Below are 15,545 nucleotides of genomic sequence, written 5' to 3' on the forward strand. Positions count from 1 at the left end.
ACGGTGCTTCGCTCCATTTCAAATAACCTTAAAGAATACCATTACCAAACTAAGCCGAAAACAACAATGGCTTTAGAGATCCTTCTTGTGCTGTGTTTTTTTCTCTGTGCTATTTAATGATTATGACTTTCCTTGCATACAAAGTTGGCGACCAAAATTTATGCTCTGGCGACCAAATTTTTCCCATTAGTCGCCAGCTGGCACCCGAGCAAAAAAGTTAATTTCAAGCACTGATTATGCAGCTACAGAGTCAAGTAACTACTGACAGCATAGCTCATAACTGAATTGCATAGTCACCTTAAAGCACATCTGAGATGCGGCCAACCAACCACCTAAGTGAGTGAATTTGAGAATGATGTACAAATATAAATGAAATATGGCCTGCATAGCAGGCAGTTTGGTGAATTTTAGACGCTTCCTTCGAGTGATCATGGCTATGGGAAAAGCAAGCGAAGGGGGAGGGAGTGAGAAGAACAATCGAGGAACTGCTTGCAATCAACTCCACAACATTTTCACAACCTCCCATTTCCAATCATGTGTGACGAGCACATGTTTGATGTCAACTCTCAACCAATCATAGCACGCCTTTTGTTAATATTGGCGGTAATACAGTTATTTCGCTTGGGAAAAAAATTTACAAGATCTATCTGAGATTTCAACTTCCCGTTAACATTTCCCTGTTCATGATTTGTCGACAATGATATATGTATATATAAAGAATAATATAAAAAGAAGGTGATCGAATCAACAAATGATCTGACTAGCCATTTTATTTATTTACCAACTACTTTCATACGGCACAAACTGTGTGGCACTCTTCAGATAAAATAGCTAAGTGGAAACTTCATTAAAACGCATGCTTATACGTGATAGGATTACACTCACCCACCAAATTAGAATTTAAGCAGATGGTTGGTGGTATTCCATACATCATTTAAATGTTAAAACAGTGGATGCCTGAGGTAACCAAGGGTATTCATTGTGGCCAGCCAGTCCTTAGAAAGATCTTCAGCTCAATCTCTTACATGCATGCCCAGAAGAAGTGTAGCTTAAATCAGATGCAAGCTCAATTTTGATAAACATCCATAAGTGACAATTTCAGTCTTAATTCCAAGAACCTTTAAAAAATCACAAAAAGGTAAGGGATTTCTTGAAGGTTTTTGAGTTTCTTCATGGTCGAGGAGCAAATACTGGTAATAATCCTCGCACAAAACTGGGAGCCAAGCAAGCAAGCCGACCACACAACCAACATGTAATAAATAAATTGTAACAGACTTTATCGAAAAACTCATGAACACTGTTTTTAAACTGAATGGAATGTGATAAACATCCTAAAAAAAAAAGCTACAAAGCTGCACTGAAAACACCCTTGAAGGGTGAGTGGGAAGGGAAGGTCAGGCAGTGGCAAATGGCAAAAAAAACTGAGCTGTGACCTGAAGAACCCCCACACTCTGAACCTCATTCTATCAGCTGTGTGTGAGAAAAACCTTTTCCGGTTTATTTGTTCTTCAGCTAGTGGAAAAACTCACTTAGTAAGTGATGTTTCTAGAGATTAGTGATGTGGAAATAGAGGAGAATGGAAAGAGAACACTTCGTGGTACCTAAAAAAAACAGCATATGTGAGCTTGATTGCGAGAAAATAGCTGCATCCTAGTTGCTGAGGGTTGTTTGAGCTCATGAAACCACTACAGGAAAGGTTCCCTAGACTGGAAGCAAATCACATTGTGACCTTTGACTTGTACATGTACAGTACATTTGATGGTCAGCTGTGACACTGACAGCTTGCAGACTCATTAACCCATTCACTCCTGTACTGCCCCGCCCCACCCCACCCCCCCCCCCCCCTTGACAAATACATGTAAAATAATTTACAATTATTCACCTCAGGCTCAGTGAATATTCACCGATAATCACTGAGCCTGAGGCGAATAATTGTTTTAGTATAAATACACAGGTGATTATTTCAAAAAAGAGAAAAAAAAAAGCATTTCAAAACGAAATCATCTTCACTTACAGTGGGAAAACGACTACTGGCAACCATTTTGTCCGTCGAGGTGATTATCGACTGATAGTCCGAGATAGCGAGCCAATGAGAGCGCGCGATTTTGTATAATCACCTTTGTATTTATACTAATTAACAATTATTCCATGCGCGTGCGTTGGATATGAGGTGATAATAGATAACCAACGAGGCGTGTAGCCCCGAATTGGCTATAAGCGCGAGTGAAATAATTGTTTTATTAAAAATGCCCCCAAAATAATATTATAGAAAACTAGACTACAATAAAAATAAAACGGCCCAAAAAATCACGTGTATGCTTGCCGTGTTTGTAGATCATGGTATAATGGCTCATAACCCATGATGGCTTAGCCAATCAAAACTCTTGAATGGCATTATCCAATGATCCAGTTTTTGATAATCTGCCATTAGACAGTAAAATCTGTTTGGTCCCACTCCTAGGGATCAAATGGGTTAAGCATGTTTTACTATGTAATTTTGCAAAGTTGTCCTTTAACACGTAAATGAAATGTTTAAAAATGGGTGTCAATTTTTAATGGATTTTCATGTTACAGATTTCCACAATTTGATGTTGGTAGCAGAAAGCATGTCGGCTGTTCTTTTCCCTTTCATTTGGCAACACGTGTATGTCCCAATTTTACCACCAGCTCTGTCTCACTTTTTGGATGCACCAGTGCCATTCCTCATGGGAATATATTGTTCATCAGAAGAGGACAAGAAAAATCTTGCTTTGCCATCAGAGGTACATGTAAACGTGACTGTTGGAGTAGAGGGGACTAAAGATGGAAAATCCATTCCTCAGTTGTTTTGTTTTCTTGTCTGTTTGAGTTGCGAGTTTCTCTCTTACTTGGTGCAGGGACACTTATACCCACTTGTTAATTTTATATCATTTTTATTTGAATGTTAAGTTAAACTATATCTTGTTTTAATTTTCATTTACAGGCTTCTCTGTGCCTAGTAGATATAGATAATTGTACAGTAACTACACCAGAGGATCTTCCTATGTTCCCAGATTCACAAGAACTGGTTGAGGAACTTAATGAAACAGTTAAAAGATTCAATGTGTGTATTCCCCAAGATGGAGAGACCAGCTTGTCTGAAAGTGGTGTCAATAGCTTAGAAAACTCACTAGAAATTTCTCAGAATTATGCATCTAACGGTAGTTCGGACTACGAGACTGCAAGTAATTCAGGATCACCTCAGGAATCACCTAGATCAAGGTCACCATGCTTGGAGACACCATCTCCTCGCTCAGAGTCACCAAATCTCAAAGCCAGGAAAGTTAAAAACAGAGACCCATCTAAGAGACGGGAGTGGGAGAGATTGAAAGCAAGTAGATCTGAATGGAAAGTTCCAAAATCAAAATCTTCCACATGTTTGGATGTTTCAAAGAACCCTAGACTACAAGCTATTGCAGCAATTGCAGAGAGGACAGGCATCATTGCTCCAATTTCAACTGTTGCGTCAAGCTTGGAAAAGTGTGTCTCTGATACCCAATTAACGCAATACAATGACAGTGATAATGAGTTTATATTTGGAGAAGAAGCTAAAGAAATTCCACGTAGTCAACAGCATGAAAATGAATTTAACACTGCAATTAGAGAGATTTTTGCAAATAGATTTACACAGCTTTTGTTGGAGTATGAATCATTTGTAATTCATCCAAATCAAGATCTTGAGGATTGGACATCAAACAGGGAACAAATGCAAAACTTTGACAAAGCGTCTTTTCTCTCTGATCAACCTCAGCAGTTTCTTCCTTTTCTTTCACCCTTTACCGAGACTCAAATGTTCGCAAGTTTTATTGACATGAAAATCATGGGAGTATGGGAAGAGCTGGATCCTAGGTTGGCAGTGTTCGATCAGCGAGTGGAGAGTTTGAAGACAAGACTCGGAATCACCAGATCACCATCCTATGAGAAATGCATGACCCTCAAAAATGCAAGTAAGTTTGTAGCTTTTGATATTCGTTTCTGCATACTACACTAAGCTAAAACCTGCACTGAAGCAAAATTTTGTCATCAATACTATAAATTATGGTTGGGCAAAAAACTGACCAATTTTCTTTTTGGATTTCAATAACACTTGTTAACATCTACTTTTCCTGTATAATTATAAATCGGGGCAAAAATACCTTTGAATTAGTAGGCACCGTCCTTAAGTAAGACAAAAGTAAAGAGGTGTGATTTGCTAATTAATCAGAATTTGTTATGAGCTGCACTATGTGCTTCTGCAGAAGGTAAAATTTACAAGTTCACATGAGAGCAGTAGCTGCTTTACCAAGCTATCCTGGTCAGTTGAGCTGTGTTTTTTTGTTTGTTTATTCAACTTTTTGGCATTTGAATTAATTTTGTTTGTAATTTTCTTAGTCCAAGTTCTTTTGCGGCGTTCCAATTCTGTGGATCACATGGCAATTCAGCCTCATATGCTGAATCTACCAGATAAGAAAGGTACATCCTCTTACATGTAGGGGTGAAGCTATATCGAAGGTGTTGATCGAGGAATCAAGCACACACATTTATGGACAGCACTTGAAGAGTGTAGCACATCTCAAGCTACATGTTTTACCAATACAGCAACAAACCTAAACATTCATTAAAGCTAACCTTAGTCCTAATTAGACCTAAACAAGACCTAATAATTAGCAAGGCTGCTGCCTAAGAAAATTTTAAAGGGGCCCTCAGAGCTAAATGCTGAGAACTTAGGAGCCCAACATATAAAGTGAAAGGTGTTGCTGTGAAAAATTAAGGAGCCCAGAGCTATTCTTTGGGAGCCCCAGCAGGGCTCGAAATTGCGACCAATACGGTCGCATTTGCGACTAAATTTTTCCCTTTGCGACTAAAATGTCGGGAGAAGTCGCAAATTTGCGACTTGTTATCACCTTCGTTCTTTCGAAACAAAAGGGTTAGAAGTTGCCACTTTGCTGCTACTTTTGCTAAAATAAATAAATAAATAAAATTAATAAGTAAATGACAAAATTATTTTGTTTCTCGCTGTGAATTTTCTCTGAAGGTAGCGCAATAATTGTATAGTAATTTAGCTGTGATGTTACGTGCACAGCTCCATTCCTTCGATCATTCGCCATTTTGAGCAGTTTCTTTACACACAAGTACTGCGGGCTCATATTTTTTTGCTAAACCGCTGACAACACAATGCAGCGCAGCGATTTTGCGACTAAAATTTGCGAAATTGCGACTAAATTTTCGTATCTTATCGCAAAATGCGACTGGATTTTTTCGTTAATTTCGAGCCCTGCCCAGGCTACCGGGCTCCTGTTAGACAACAGCCTTGATTAGACCTACATATGTATGTAAACAAGAGTTTCTAGTGAATGTTTAGGTTTGTTTCTGTATTGGTAAAACATGTAGCTTGAGACGTGCTACACTATTCGGCGGCTGTCCCATTAACAGGTGTGCTCTATCAACCCCCTCGAAATGCTTCACCCTTACATGTACAGGCTTATTATAATGTTGTGGTTCAAAGTTGTTTTGGTTTAATAAAGTTAAATGCTTATTTAACTAAGTTGACCACCATGAGCATAGTGTTCAGTGTTCTAGCAGTCATCACTTCTCTTGGGCCATCTTCATTCAAGCTGTCAGCAGTCAGACTCATAAGTGCAGGCTCACGTGGATCTTTGTGGTTTTTGTCAGCCAGGTTTTTATGAGTTTTTGGAGTGGTTTTCATTGTAAGGTTTTGAGCTTTCACCCACCCCACCCTACCCTCAATTTTTCCTTCCACTGAGTCTATTAGTTTGTGTGACAGATACCTGGAATGGCGGCTCATGGCTGGGTTGCGAGGATTTGCCATGGGGGCAATTTTTTATCTAGGGGCTGGCTGGCCAGAGTGGAAGCCCCTGGATACTCCAGGCAGCTGGTTAAAAGGTTTTCAAACCAGTTCAATCTTGATTTTTCTTTTGTCTGAAACAAAGGAAAATCAAAATTGAACTGGTTTAAAAGAATTTGAACCATGCTTGTTATTAGTAACTGTTGCGTTCTTGTTGTGATGGCATGATAAAATAATAAAATAATTTTTTTATTGTCCTTTGCAGTAAGTCATCATGGATACTTCATGACTCTGAACTCTAAAATATTGAATGATGGCCCTAACTCCAAAAGGTACTATATAGCTCACTGGTGATTGTTAATATTTAACATATTGTTGTCTACACAGTGCTTCTGACAGGGTGCGTGGATGCAGGACCGCACAATTCGATCAAACCCGCACAATAGTGCACAATTCCTAAAAATCCGTAAAATCCCATGCGACATTGAGTGATGTGCTCAGAGTTTTCATAACTAAACGATTTTACTGTTGTAGATTTTTCTTTTCAAACAATTTTCAGGCCATTTTCTTTCCAAACAACACATTTTTTTTTTGCTTCTTTGTTAAACAGCTTTGTCGAACATTGATGAAAAAAATGTTGCTCTGCATGATCTTGAGTACTAGCTCAGTTCCCCTTCATTTGGCAGATCGAGATTGTAGGGTGATTTCCTGTGGCGTTTTTCTAATTCCCAAAACAATAAAAGTTCTTTAACAACAACCTACCGTTCTTATTCAGCTATAAGCCGAGCGATTTTTACACAAATCCTCACTCAATTTGGGCAAATTTGAAGCCGTAGAAGGGGTCTCGGCTTATAGCCGAGTATTTTTGATAACAGGAATTTTCTCAGCAAATTAAAACAGTAACAAATGAACGTGTATTCACTTACAAGCCGAACTAAATTACTTGTAAAATGAAGAGAAGTTGTTGTTGGTGTAATGTGGACTTTTATTCGTGTTGTTGTGTGATCGGGATCGATCTTTTAGCTTGTCTTCTTCCTCGCTGTCTGTCTCATTTCATGAATTTTGTGCATCCTTTTGTGAATTATGCGATTTTTCGTGAATTGTGCGATCGGATGCGATTTGAGGTCGATTGTGCAAAATCGCAACATCGCGTAATATCAGAAGGCCTGTCTATTATTCATAGCAGGCTTAATCGAGCTGTGATAAAATACCAGAGTTATGCCAATGCACAGTGTAATAGCGAAAATGAAATAGATTTCTCTAGAGAACTAGAGGAATTGAAAAGGCTCACAAATAAATTGTTGTTTAGAAGATGATTTTTACAATTAAGGCCAAACATTTCTTGAAAGAAAAAAACAGAGAAGCAACGCGGCTAACAATCAAAACGCCAGCTTTCAAATTTCTTGACAGTCAGGGCTGTCACTAGGGGCTGTAACCCATAACACCTGTTACGGCTGAGCCCAGTCAATGTTACGGGTGATGGTTGCTGCAGAATGAATATTTGTGGGGCAAAACAAATTGAAATTTATTTATGAACATTTACCTTCTGAGTCGGAGGAAAATATAATTACTGCCTTGTGTTGTATGTGTTCCTGATTCTAAGAAATGTTAAAATCCAAACCTTTTCTGTAAAAACCTTTGGAGAACACCCCCAATCCATTTTCAGTAACAAAATCATTATCAATGCACCACACTTGATATAAATGGGATTCTGCTGACCATTTTTCACAATTCTGTGATGCATGACCATTTCCACATGGTTAGTAAATATCCTTATTCATATTTTTACCCTGTTTTATTTTCATCATCTTTTGATTGATTGCACCTCTGAGGGCTGGAAAATGCATTTCCACGGGGTCCAATTGAAAGAATTGTCTGTTGAGCATGACCTTAGATCCTCCTAGGGGCTCAGTCCCTTTGGGCCTTCCTTTACATGTCCTTTGATCATGTATTTACATATTACAGGTGAAATCTTGAGCGTTACACCTGCTTCAAAACTCAATGACAACCCTGACAGTGGTCAATTTACCATATCAACTCACTTGATAAACCCTTTTCTTATTTCACTTTCCCACCAACACAGCACCACAACGTCTTTTGAATCCAACCCCTTTATCCTACATCTGAAAGAATGCTTTACACTGTATTTCCAATAACCATGAACCAATATTCTTAACCCAGTGACCAAGACAACGGTTGCTTTAGACTTAACACTTCAAATAAGTGATTACTCAATCACTACAATGCGTGCCAGTCCCTTACCTAGAATGTAGTGTCTGACACCTGTGCAGACTGTAGACTGACAGATTAATTAACAATTATTCCATAAGCGCGCGTTGGATATGAGATGGTAAATAGCCAACGAGGCGCGTAGCGCCGAGTTGGCTATAACCAGTCTCATATCCAACAAGCGCGAATGGAATAATTGTTTTATTAAATTCCTTCGACTCCAAAAGTTTGGAAGTACGAAATACGAGCGGAAAAAGCGAGCAAATCCGAGCGAAATCGAAAAAAACTTGATGAGAACTGATGCGATGTTATGTAATACCTTGTTGTCAGACAGACGCAGGCTAATCACAAAAACATTTCTTGCTTTTTCGCGTACTTCTAAACGTCGGAATTGATCCAAACTTTTCACAAAAAAAGTTTTTTTTCTCCTTTTTGGCTTTATTCAAAGAGAAATTTGGCATTCCGACGAAAACATTTTTAGTTTAGCAAAGCTTAACGCAATCATTTACCATATAAGGTCAAACCAAGGTATATGAGCTGATAACCGAAATTGAGTGAACCAATCAGAGCACGCGAAATGCATTATCCGAGGTTGAGAATTTAATAATAGATTTTATCCTGTCTGATGCCAGATGTTTTTACCCTGTCTGATGCCAGACATCCTAGGGTGTTTGAGTTTCTAAATGGGTTAAGCTTTCATTAGGGTTATGCACTATCTTATTTGAAACAGTTAGCATTCCAGGAGGTGTATGACAACCGCGGACCACATACTGCAGATCGACAGTGCTGATAAACATTATTTCAGTCTAAGCACCCATTTTAAAATGGTTAGCTTTTAATAACTGTGATTTAGGATTAGTGGGTTAACCCTAATTCCTAAAATGCAGGCAGTGTCCCTAATCTTACATGGAAGCTAACCATTCACTTGTTGGTCTTTGATAGCACCAGAGACAATAATTTATTATCCACCACAATAATCTTAAAATGACTTCTCTAGTTTATTGTACATTGTATGCATACTCCATAAAGAGTTCTTCTTAAAGTGCACCTAACCCCAAAATTTTTTTTTCGCTAAAATAAATCTTTGCACCTGTTCGAAACGCATTGCGGCCATTTTTTCCTTTTTCTAACAAATCCTGCCATTTTATAGGCTTCGAAAGTTGCGAAAATCCAAGCATCTTTTGTTCACGACCGAGTCAGAAGGGGAGTGGGTCTATTCCTGCTTTGACGTCACATACTGATTTACATTGCATTAACTCTTTGTAAAAATGCATGCAAAGTAGATTGTGACGTCAAAGCAGGAATAGACCCACTCCCCTTCTGACTCGGTCGTGAACAAAAGATGCTTGGATTTTCGCAACTTTCGAAGCCTATAAAATGGCAGGATTTGTTAGAAAAAGGAAAAAATGGCCGCAATGCGTTTCGAACAGGTGCAAAGATTTATTTTAGCGAGAAAAATATTTTGGGGTTAGGTGCACTTTAATAATAGAAAGATGTCCAGCTATGTTGAAATTAAACTGGTTGAAAAAAAATGAAATCGGGATAAAATTGAACTACAATAGCTAATAATAATATTGATGATTATTATTATTCTCACTACAATAGCAAGCTAAAATAGGTGACTGCTGACTGAGGTCTTCGTTTTCATTGGAAGAATTTATGAAGCAATGCTAGTTCCTTTTGTGTTGGCAGTGCTTCAATTGTGTTTTTATTCTTGACCACTGCAGCCAATATCAGTCCAAAGTCAAGTGGAGGAAAAACAATCGCAAACAACAGCAGTCAGAACACATTTCCCTCAACACAACTCTTCATAAGGTTTGAAATGTTTTTTTTTCAGTGTGCATTAATGCCGCCACCAACAATAATATTAATATAATAATATTGATATTGATATTAATAATATTATTATTATTTAACTATGACTACCAGTATTACACAAGTTTTGCTTTTTGTTAACACTGAAGTCTTGTTTTCTGCCATGAGAAATTTTCATCCAGTGGTGATGATATTTTTTTCAAAAATTTGCTACAGTTTTATGCATCTGCATTTGATGCAAAGAAGAACAAAGTGTGGCCCAGTACTGTCAGACTTATTTATATGGCCCCCTACTCAGTTAAATACAGTAGCTATAATAAAGTGTTACAGTTTTACAGTAATCTTTTTAAACTGTAGAATACTTAAATGTTGCTTTTATTTTAAAGTTTGTTAATATTTAAAAAAGTACCGGTATTCTAATTTCACCAATTTAAAGATATAGTAGAAAGCTTATCTTGCAGAAAGTCATAGAGAAGTAAATGAAAAGTAAATTCAACGATTCTTTTCTTTACTGGAATTGAAAATTGTTGGGAATTTTAGGCATTTTGGGTTTTTTTAAGGTCTCGGTAAATGAAAACGAGGTGCCCACAGAAAAAAATTCTAGTCGCTCGAATATTTTCGCTACAAAGACAAGTTATGTATCAAATTAAAGCTAAAAGACTAAATTATGTTATAAAAGATGTTATTTCATCGAATTTCAAAAGGCGCTTAATTTTTTTGCTCTCGAACTCAGAGGTATCGATCACTATCCATCATATCTGAAAGTTTCAAAGCGATAGCTTAAAACCTGTCCTGACTGGAGGTGGGAGAATTTTGATTTTTGCGTCACGCAATAGTGTTTTGTCACGCAATAGACAGGGGCTGTCAGTCACTTTTCACGCGCAACTTATGGCGGAAAACAGAAAAGGCTCATTTTAGAAGGGTTAAAAAGCACTTTCTGATTTTCTTTTTCTGCCAAAATAAAGTTTAGGACCCACTCATGCCCAAAAAAAAATTGCAAACAACAAAATCGAGTAATGTAGTAAAATTTTCATTTACCGAGACCTTAAATGAAATGATTTCAATGCTTTAATATTAGTAATTAAATTAAGAATGACTTGTTAATTTAAAAATGTTAAAGTGAATTAAGATAATAATAACATTTAAAGTGTTGTTACAGAAACATAAGCACTCAGGGAATCATGCTTACCTTCATTCAAAAGATTCTTCTTTTGTTTTGTATGTTGATTGTGTGACTGAAATATAAGATATTGACTCAAGGCGTGGTGATATTCAATACAAAGGAATGTTTAACATCACAATATCCTCAAACTGTTTCCTATGACTTTTTAGTCCCATGAAGAAAGTCTGAAGGTTTTATTAACTCTCAATATGTGGGTGTTGTTCATTCACTGTATGAAATGCAAAGAAAAGAGTTGTTTCATTTGTAAATATGACCTGTTTTGTTTAGGATGGAAAGAAGATGAGAGATAAACTGGCATCAAGCATTAAGGCAAGTGACCAACTAAACAATAGCTTTGTATTGTTTATTAATCAAATTGGGACATCTAAATGTCTTGCTGTATGAGAATAAGAATTGAGTGTTAAGAGATGAATGATGAATATACAGTCCTCTGTACTCTGACTCAGAAGAAAAATTATTTGATTTTAAATTTTATCCACTTATTTATCGTTTGTGTATTGAGCAGATGACAGAGATATAAATCATTAAGTAACAAACTTAAATACAATGCAACTATTGTGTACTATTTTGTAGACATATTATTTTGTACATGTGTGCCTTTCTGGTAGCCCTTTGGTTATTTACTTTTCTCTCAGTACACAGAATACTTAAAATAAGAATTTAAAAATAGAGGAGTCCATTAATGTTAAATTAAGTTCTCCTTTCCTCTAGACAAAATGAAGTATTATATTTTTTGTTTCAATTTTTTTGTTCTGTAGAAGTATATGCAGGAGAATAAAGCCAAGAGTTCTCAGTTTGGGGACATGGAGTCAACCCAAACTGGCTTTGTTCAAAAACTTCTCAAGGAATGCAAAACAAAGGTAATTAGGCTGTGAGCGCATTGCGGCAACCTCTAAATGTAACAAACTTTATTCAAGCCTTCAGCCATGTTTCTTACATCCCATTCATGACCGCAACACTGCTGACCCTGCAATACTTGTCACATTTGTTGGAACACCCATCCCTGTTTCCCCCCTCCTTGAATGTTGATTTTCACAACTACTAGCAGTCGCCCAAACAATTCTCACACAACATTGAATTGGGGGGAGGGGGGTGCGACAGAAGCTGTTAAGCTGCGATCTTATTACACAATGATTCTAGACCATTTTTTAAGTGTTCCAACTAAATGTGTTTGGTATTGTAGGTCAAAACAGTCCCACTCATAGGTTGCTTTGTGTAAATAACCTTATGCCTGTATGAGGAAAAAAAAAGTTCATAAAACAGCTGAATTCTGACCTTTCGTGGGATCCTTTGAAATTGATGAGTGACTTGTGCCTGGACCGGCCTCAAGAGATGGTATTAGGATAGTACGCACACTCTCATTGGTCAATAGCTGTGTTTAGATGAGAGTATGCAAAAACAGCTGTGACATCACACAAATTTTGATTGGTTACACTGTATGTGTTCTCAGATGCGCGTTTAGATTGGCTGGTAGGAAAAACGAGGTTTGCACAATTGTCTTGAATTCTCTCAAACCCCTCCCACCCCCCTCCCCCCCCTCTTGTTTAGATGAGGCTATGGAAACACGGAAAAAGTCCTCTATTGCTTACATATAGCTGCTTCTACATCCAATATTGTCAGCAGATTGATTTTGATTTTTCCTTACTTTTTGGTCAACTGTCAAACTGTTTGTAAGTTGGAGTCCAATTTCATGTACATGTAAGTCAGGATATGCCAAGGAATAGAGTCTTGGCCAACCAGCATCAATAAAATAATTTTGTGGGAGTGACAAGCACTGCTTGTTTTGACAATGGGCAACTTCACAGATTTCATGGATTAAGAGGCTGCTAAATACGGCCACACCCAATTTTGGCAGTTGTCAGAATTTTCTCATCGAGTTATTTTGAAGTTGGACTGCATGGGTTCTGTTTCTAGGTTAATTTATCAACTACTAAATAGAATGAAAGGGTCAATATAAACAATTAATGAGAAAATTTAACTGGCAATTGGCAAAGAAAGAATTGCTATTAACACCATCAAACTCACAGGGCTGTTTGTGCTTCAACTTCTTTTAGTATTATGGACATGTTAATGTGGCAACAATAATAATTATTATTAGTATAAATACACAGGTGATTATACAAAATCGCGCGCTCTCATTGGCTCGCTATCTCGGATTATCAGCCGATAATCACCTCGACGGACAAAATGGCTGCCAGTGGTCGTTTTGCCACTGTAAGTGAAGATGATTTCGAGTTGAAATGTTTTTTTTTCTCTTTTTTGAAATAATCACCTGTGTATTTATACTAAAACAATTATTCGCCTCAGGCTCAGTGATTATCGGTGAATATTCACCTCGACTTCGTCTCGGTGAATATTCACAGATAATCAGTTCGCCTTTGGCGAATAATTGTTACTTAATAATTATTACTTATTTTATTATTATATTGATAACACTATTTTACCCACACTAACATATACAATGTTAAGTTTACATGTGGGGATTGATGCAAAAAAATCTTATCAGAGTTGCATTTTCATTGTTGAAGGTGAAAAAGATTCTTGTGCAAAAGATGGGACAGGAAGCAGTTGATCTTGGCCACTCTGATGCCAATGTGTCTGGTGTTGAAGAGAACACTTTGATTGCAAGTTTATGTGACCTGTTGGAAAGGGTTTGGAGCCATGGGCTACAGACTAAAGAGGTACCGAAAGTCACAATTATTTATTTAAAGCCAAAAGCAACTGAACATGTAGTTCTCAACCCTCCCATTATATGAAGACCAATGTACCAAAGCTTCAATTATGGTGTAGACGTTCAAGCTCAAAGAAATAACAATATAAAATCAGAACTAGTACCCACTGCATTGTAAAAGCTTATCAAAGCTATTGATCAGCATCAGACAGTTTTCGCAAGATTTTTTTATCACTGGCTTTTGTTTTATGGTATAATTATTTTTTAGATTTTGGGGATCAATGATAGTTAAGAAAATTTTTAAAATATTTAAAAACTTAAAACTACTGAATTCCCTTGGCAAAATTTTACCTTTTGCAATCACATCCCTTTGATTCATTTCGTTCAAAGTAAAATGTAGGTACAAGTGCATATATAGTGTTGTATTGCATTACTACATGTACAAAATATTGCCATTTCCCTCTCCCTACATCAGTATCCCCCCTCCCCCTCCCCCTCCCTGGTTACTGTTCCTTGTCATGTGTTAAAATAATTTTAACACATTTCTAGTCACAGGCACATCAACTGAGCGACTCCAGTGAGACTGTTTGGGATATTGGGTGGCTGAGCATTTAGATGAAATATTTTGTTCTTTCAGATAAATGCTCGGCTGTTCAAAATGCCAATAATTTTAACACATTTCTAGTCACAGGCAAATCAACTGAACGACTCCAGTGAGACTGTTTGGGATATTGGGAGGCTAAGCTTTTAGAGGAAGTATTTTGTTCTTTCAGCTAAATGCTCATCTGTTCAAAATGCCAATAATTTTAACACATTTCTAGTCACAGGCACATCAACTGAACGACTCCAGTGAGACTGTTTGGGATATTGGGTGGCTAAGCTTTTAGAGGAAGTATTTTGTTCTTTCATCTAACTGCTCAGCTGTTCAAAATGCCAATAATTTTAACACATTTCTAGTCACAGGCACATCAACTGAACGACTCCAGTGAGACTGTTTGGGATATTGGGTGGCTGAGCTTTTAGATGAAGTATTTTGTTCTTTCAGATAAATGCTCAGCTCCTCAAAATGCCAATATGATGGGATACATAATCACTGCATATAGCACCTAAAAATTAAATTGTGCAGACATGTAATACTTATAATAGTAAATAAGAGGTATGTAACATCCGTAGCAATAATATTACCGGTATTAGTTTTGTCTGTTGCAATCACGTGCAAATAGGAGTTCTTATGGATTCTCTTTCTTATCACAACCCCCATCTTCACAAAAAATTATTATCATAGAAAAATCACTAGCGGGATGTCAAAATAATGATTAGTGTGTAACTAGCACACTAGCACACAAAATGGCAGCATAAAAGATAAATAATCACTACATGCTTTTGGAGAATTAGAAATAGCAGTTTATAGCATTTACAAGTTGAAAGTGTGTGGACATGTACTGGTAACTATATTAAATACAGAGTATTTTAATTGATGAATAAAATTCTTATCTGTTGTAATAATGGTCTCCCTATTGTCAAAATCCCACTACAGGAAAATCTGTATCATTTAAAAAATAATATGTTAAGGGCTATCTTTTTTCGCATGTACCGGTAATCCATGTGAGTGTTAGTCCTACAGATATGTCCAGAAATGATTATAAAGTAAATGAAGTAATAATGTAGAAGTGCCCCCAGTTAGATGAACTTGATTTCAATAAGCGTCTCAAAGTGTCGCCTTGTTTTTATCTTCCCAACTTGAACATCACTCATGTCTCGGAATACAGAGAATTCATGTCATAAAGTGCCTCTCCAATGCTGTAGCAGAGGCTTAGACTTGAATTGTGTTGGGTGACTGGGCA

At 37.1% G+C, this 15,545-nt stretch overlaps 1 protein-coding gene across 2 annotated transcripts in view; it reads left to right on the forward strand.

Annotated features, from left to right (window-relative positions):
• LOC138043170 (DENN domain-containing protein 5B-like) overlaps positions 1-15,545 on the forward strand; it is a 60,022-nt gene that overhangs the window by 11,870 nt on the left and 32,607 nt on the right. For both annotated transcript variants that reach the window (XM_068889311.1, XM_068889313.1), the window contains 8 exons: positions 2,575-2,762; positions 2,963-3,965; positions 4,390-4,470; positions 6,069-6,135; positions 9,760-9,847; positions 11,298-11,339; positions 11,789-11,890; positions 13,559-13,711. In XM_068889311.1, coding sequence (XP_068745412.1) covers positions 2,575-2,762; positions 2,963-3,965; positions 4,390-4,470; positions 6,069-6,135; positions 9,760-9,847; positions 11,298-11,339; positions 11,789-11,890; positions 13,559-13,711 — 1,724 coding nt within the window. The remainder of the gene's footprint in view (positions 1-2,574; positions 2,763-2,962; positions 3,966-4,389; positions 4,471-6,068; positions 6,136-9,759; positions 9,848-11,297; positions 11,340-11,788; positions 11,891-13,558; positions 13,712-15,545) is intronic.

This window comes from Montipora capricornis, chromosome 3 (assembly GCF_036669925.1).
Source record: "Montipora capricornis isolate CH-2021 chromosome 3, ASM3666992v2, whole genome shotgun sequence".
NCBI lineage: Eukaryota > Metazoa > Cnidaria > Anthozoa > Scleractinia > Acroporidae > Montipora > Montipora capricornis.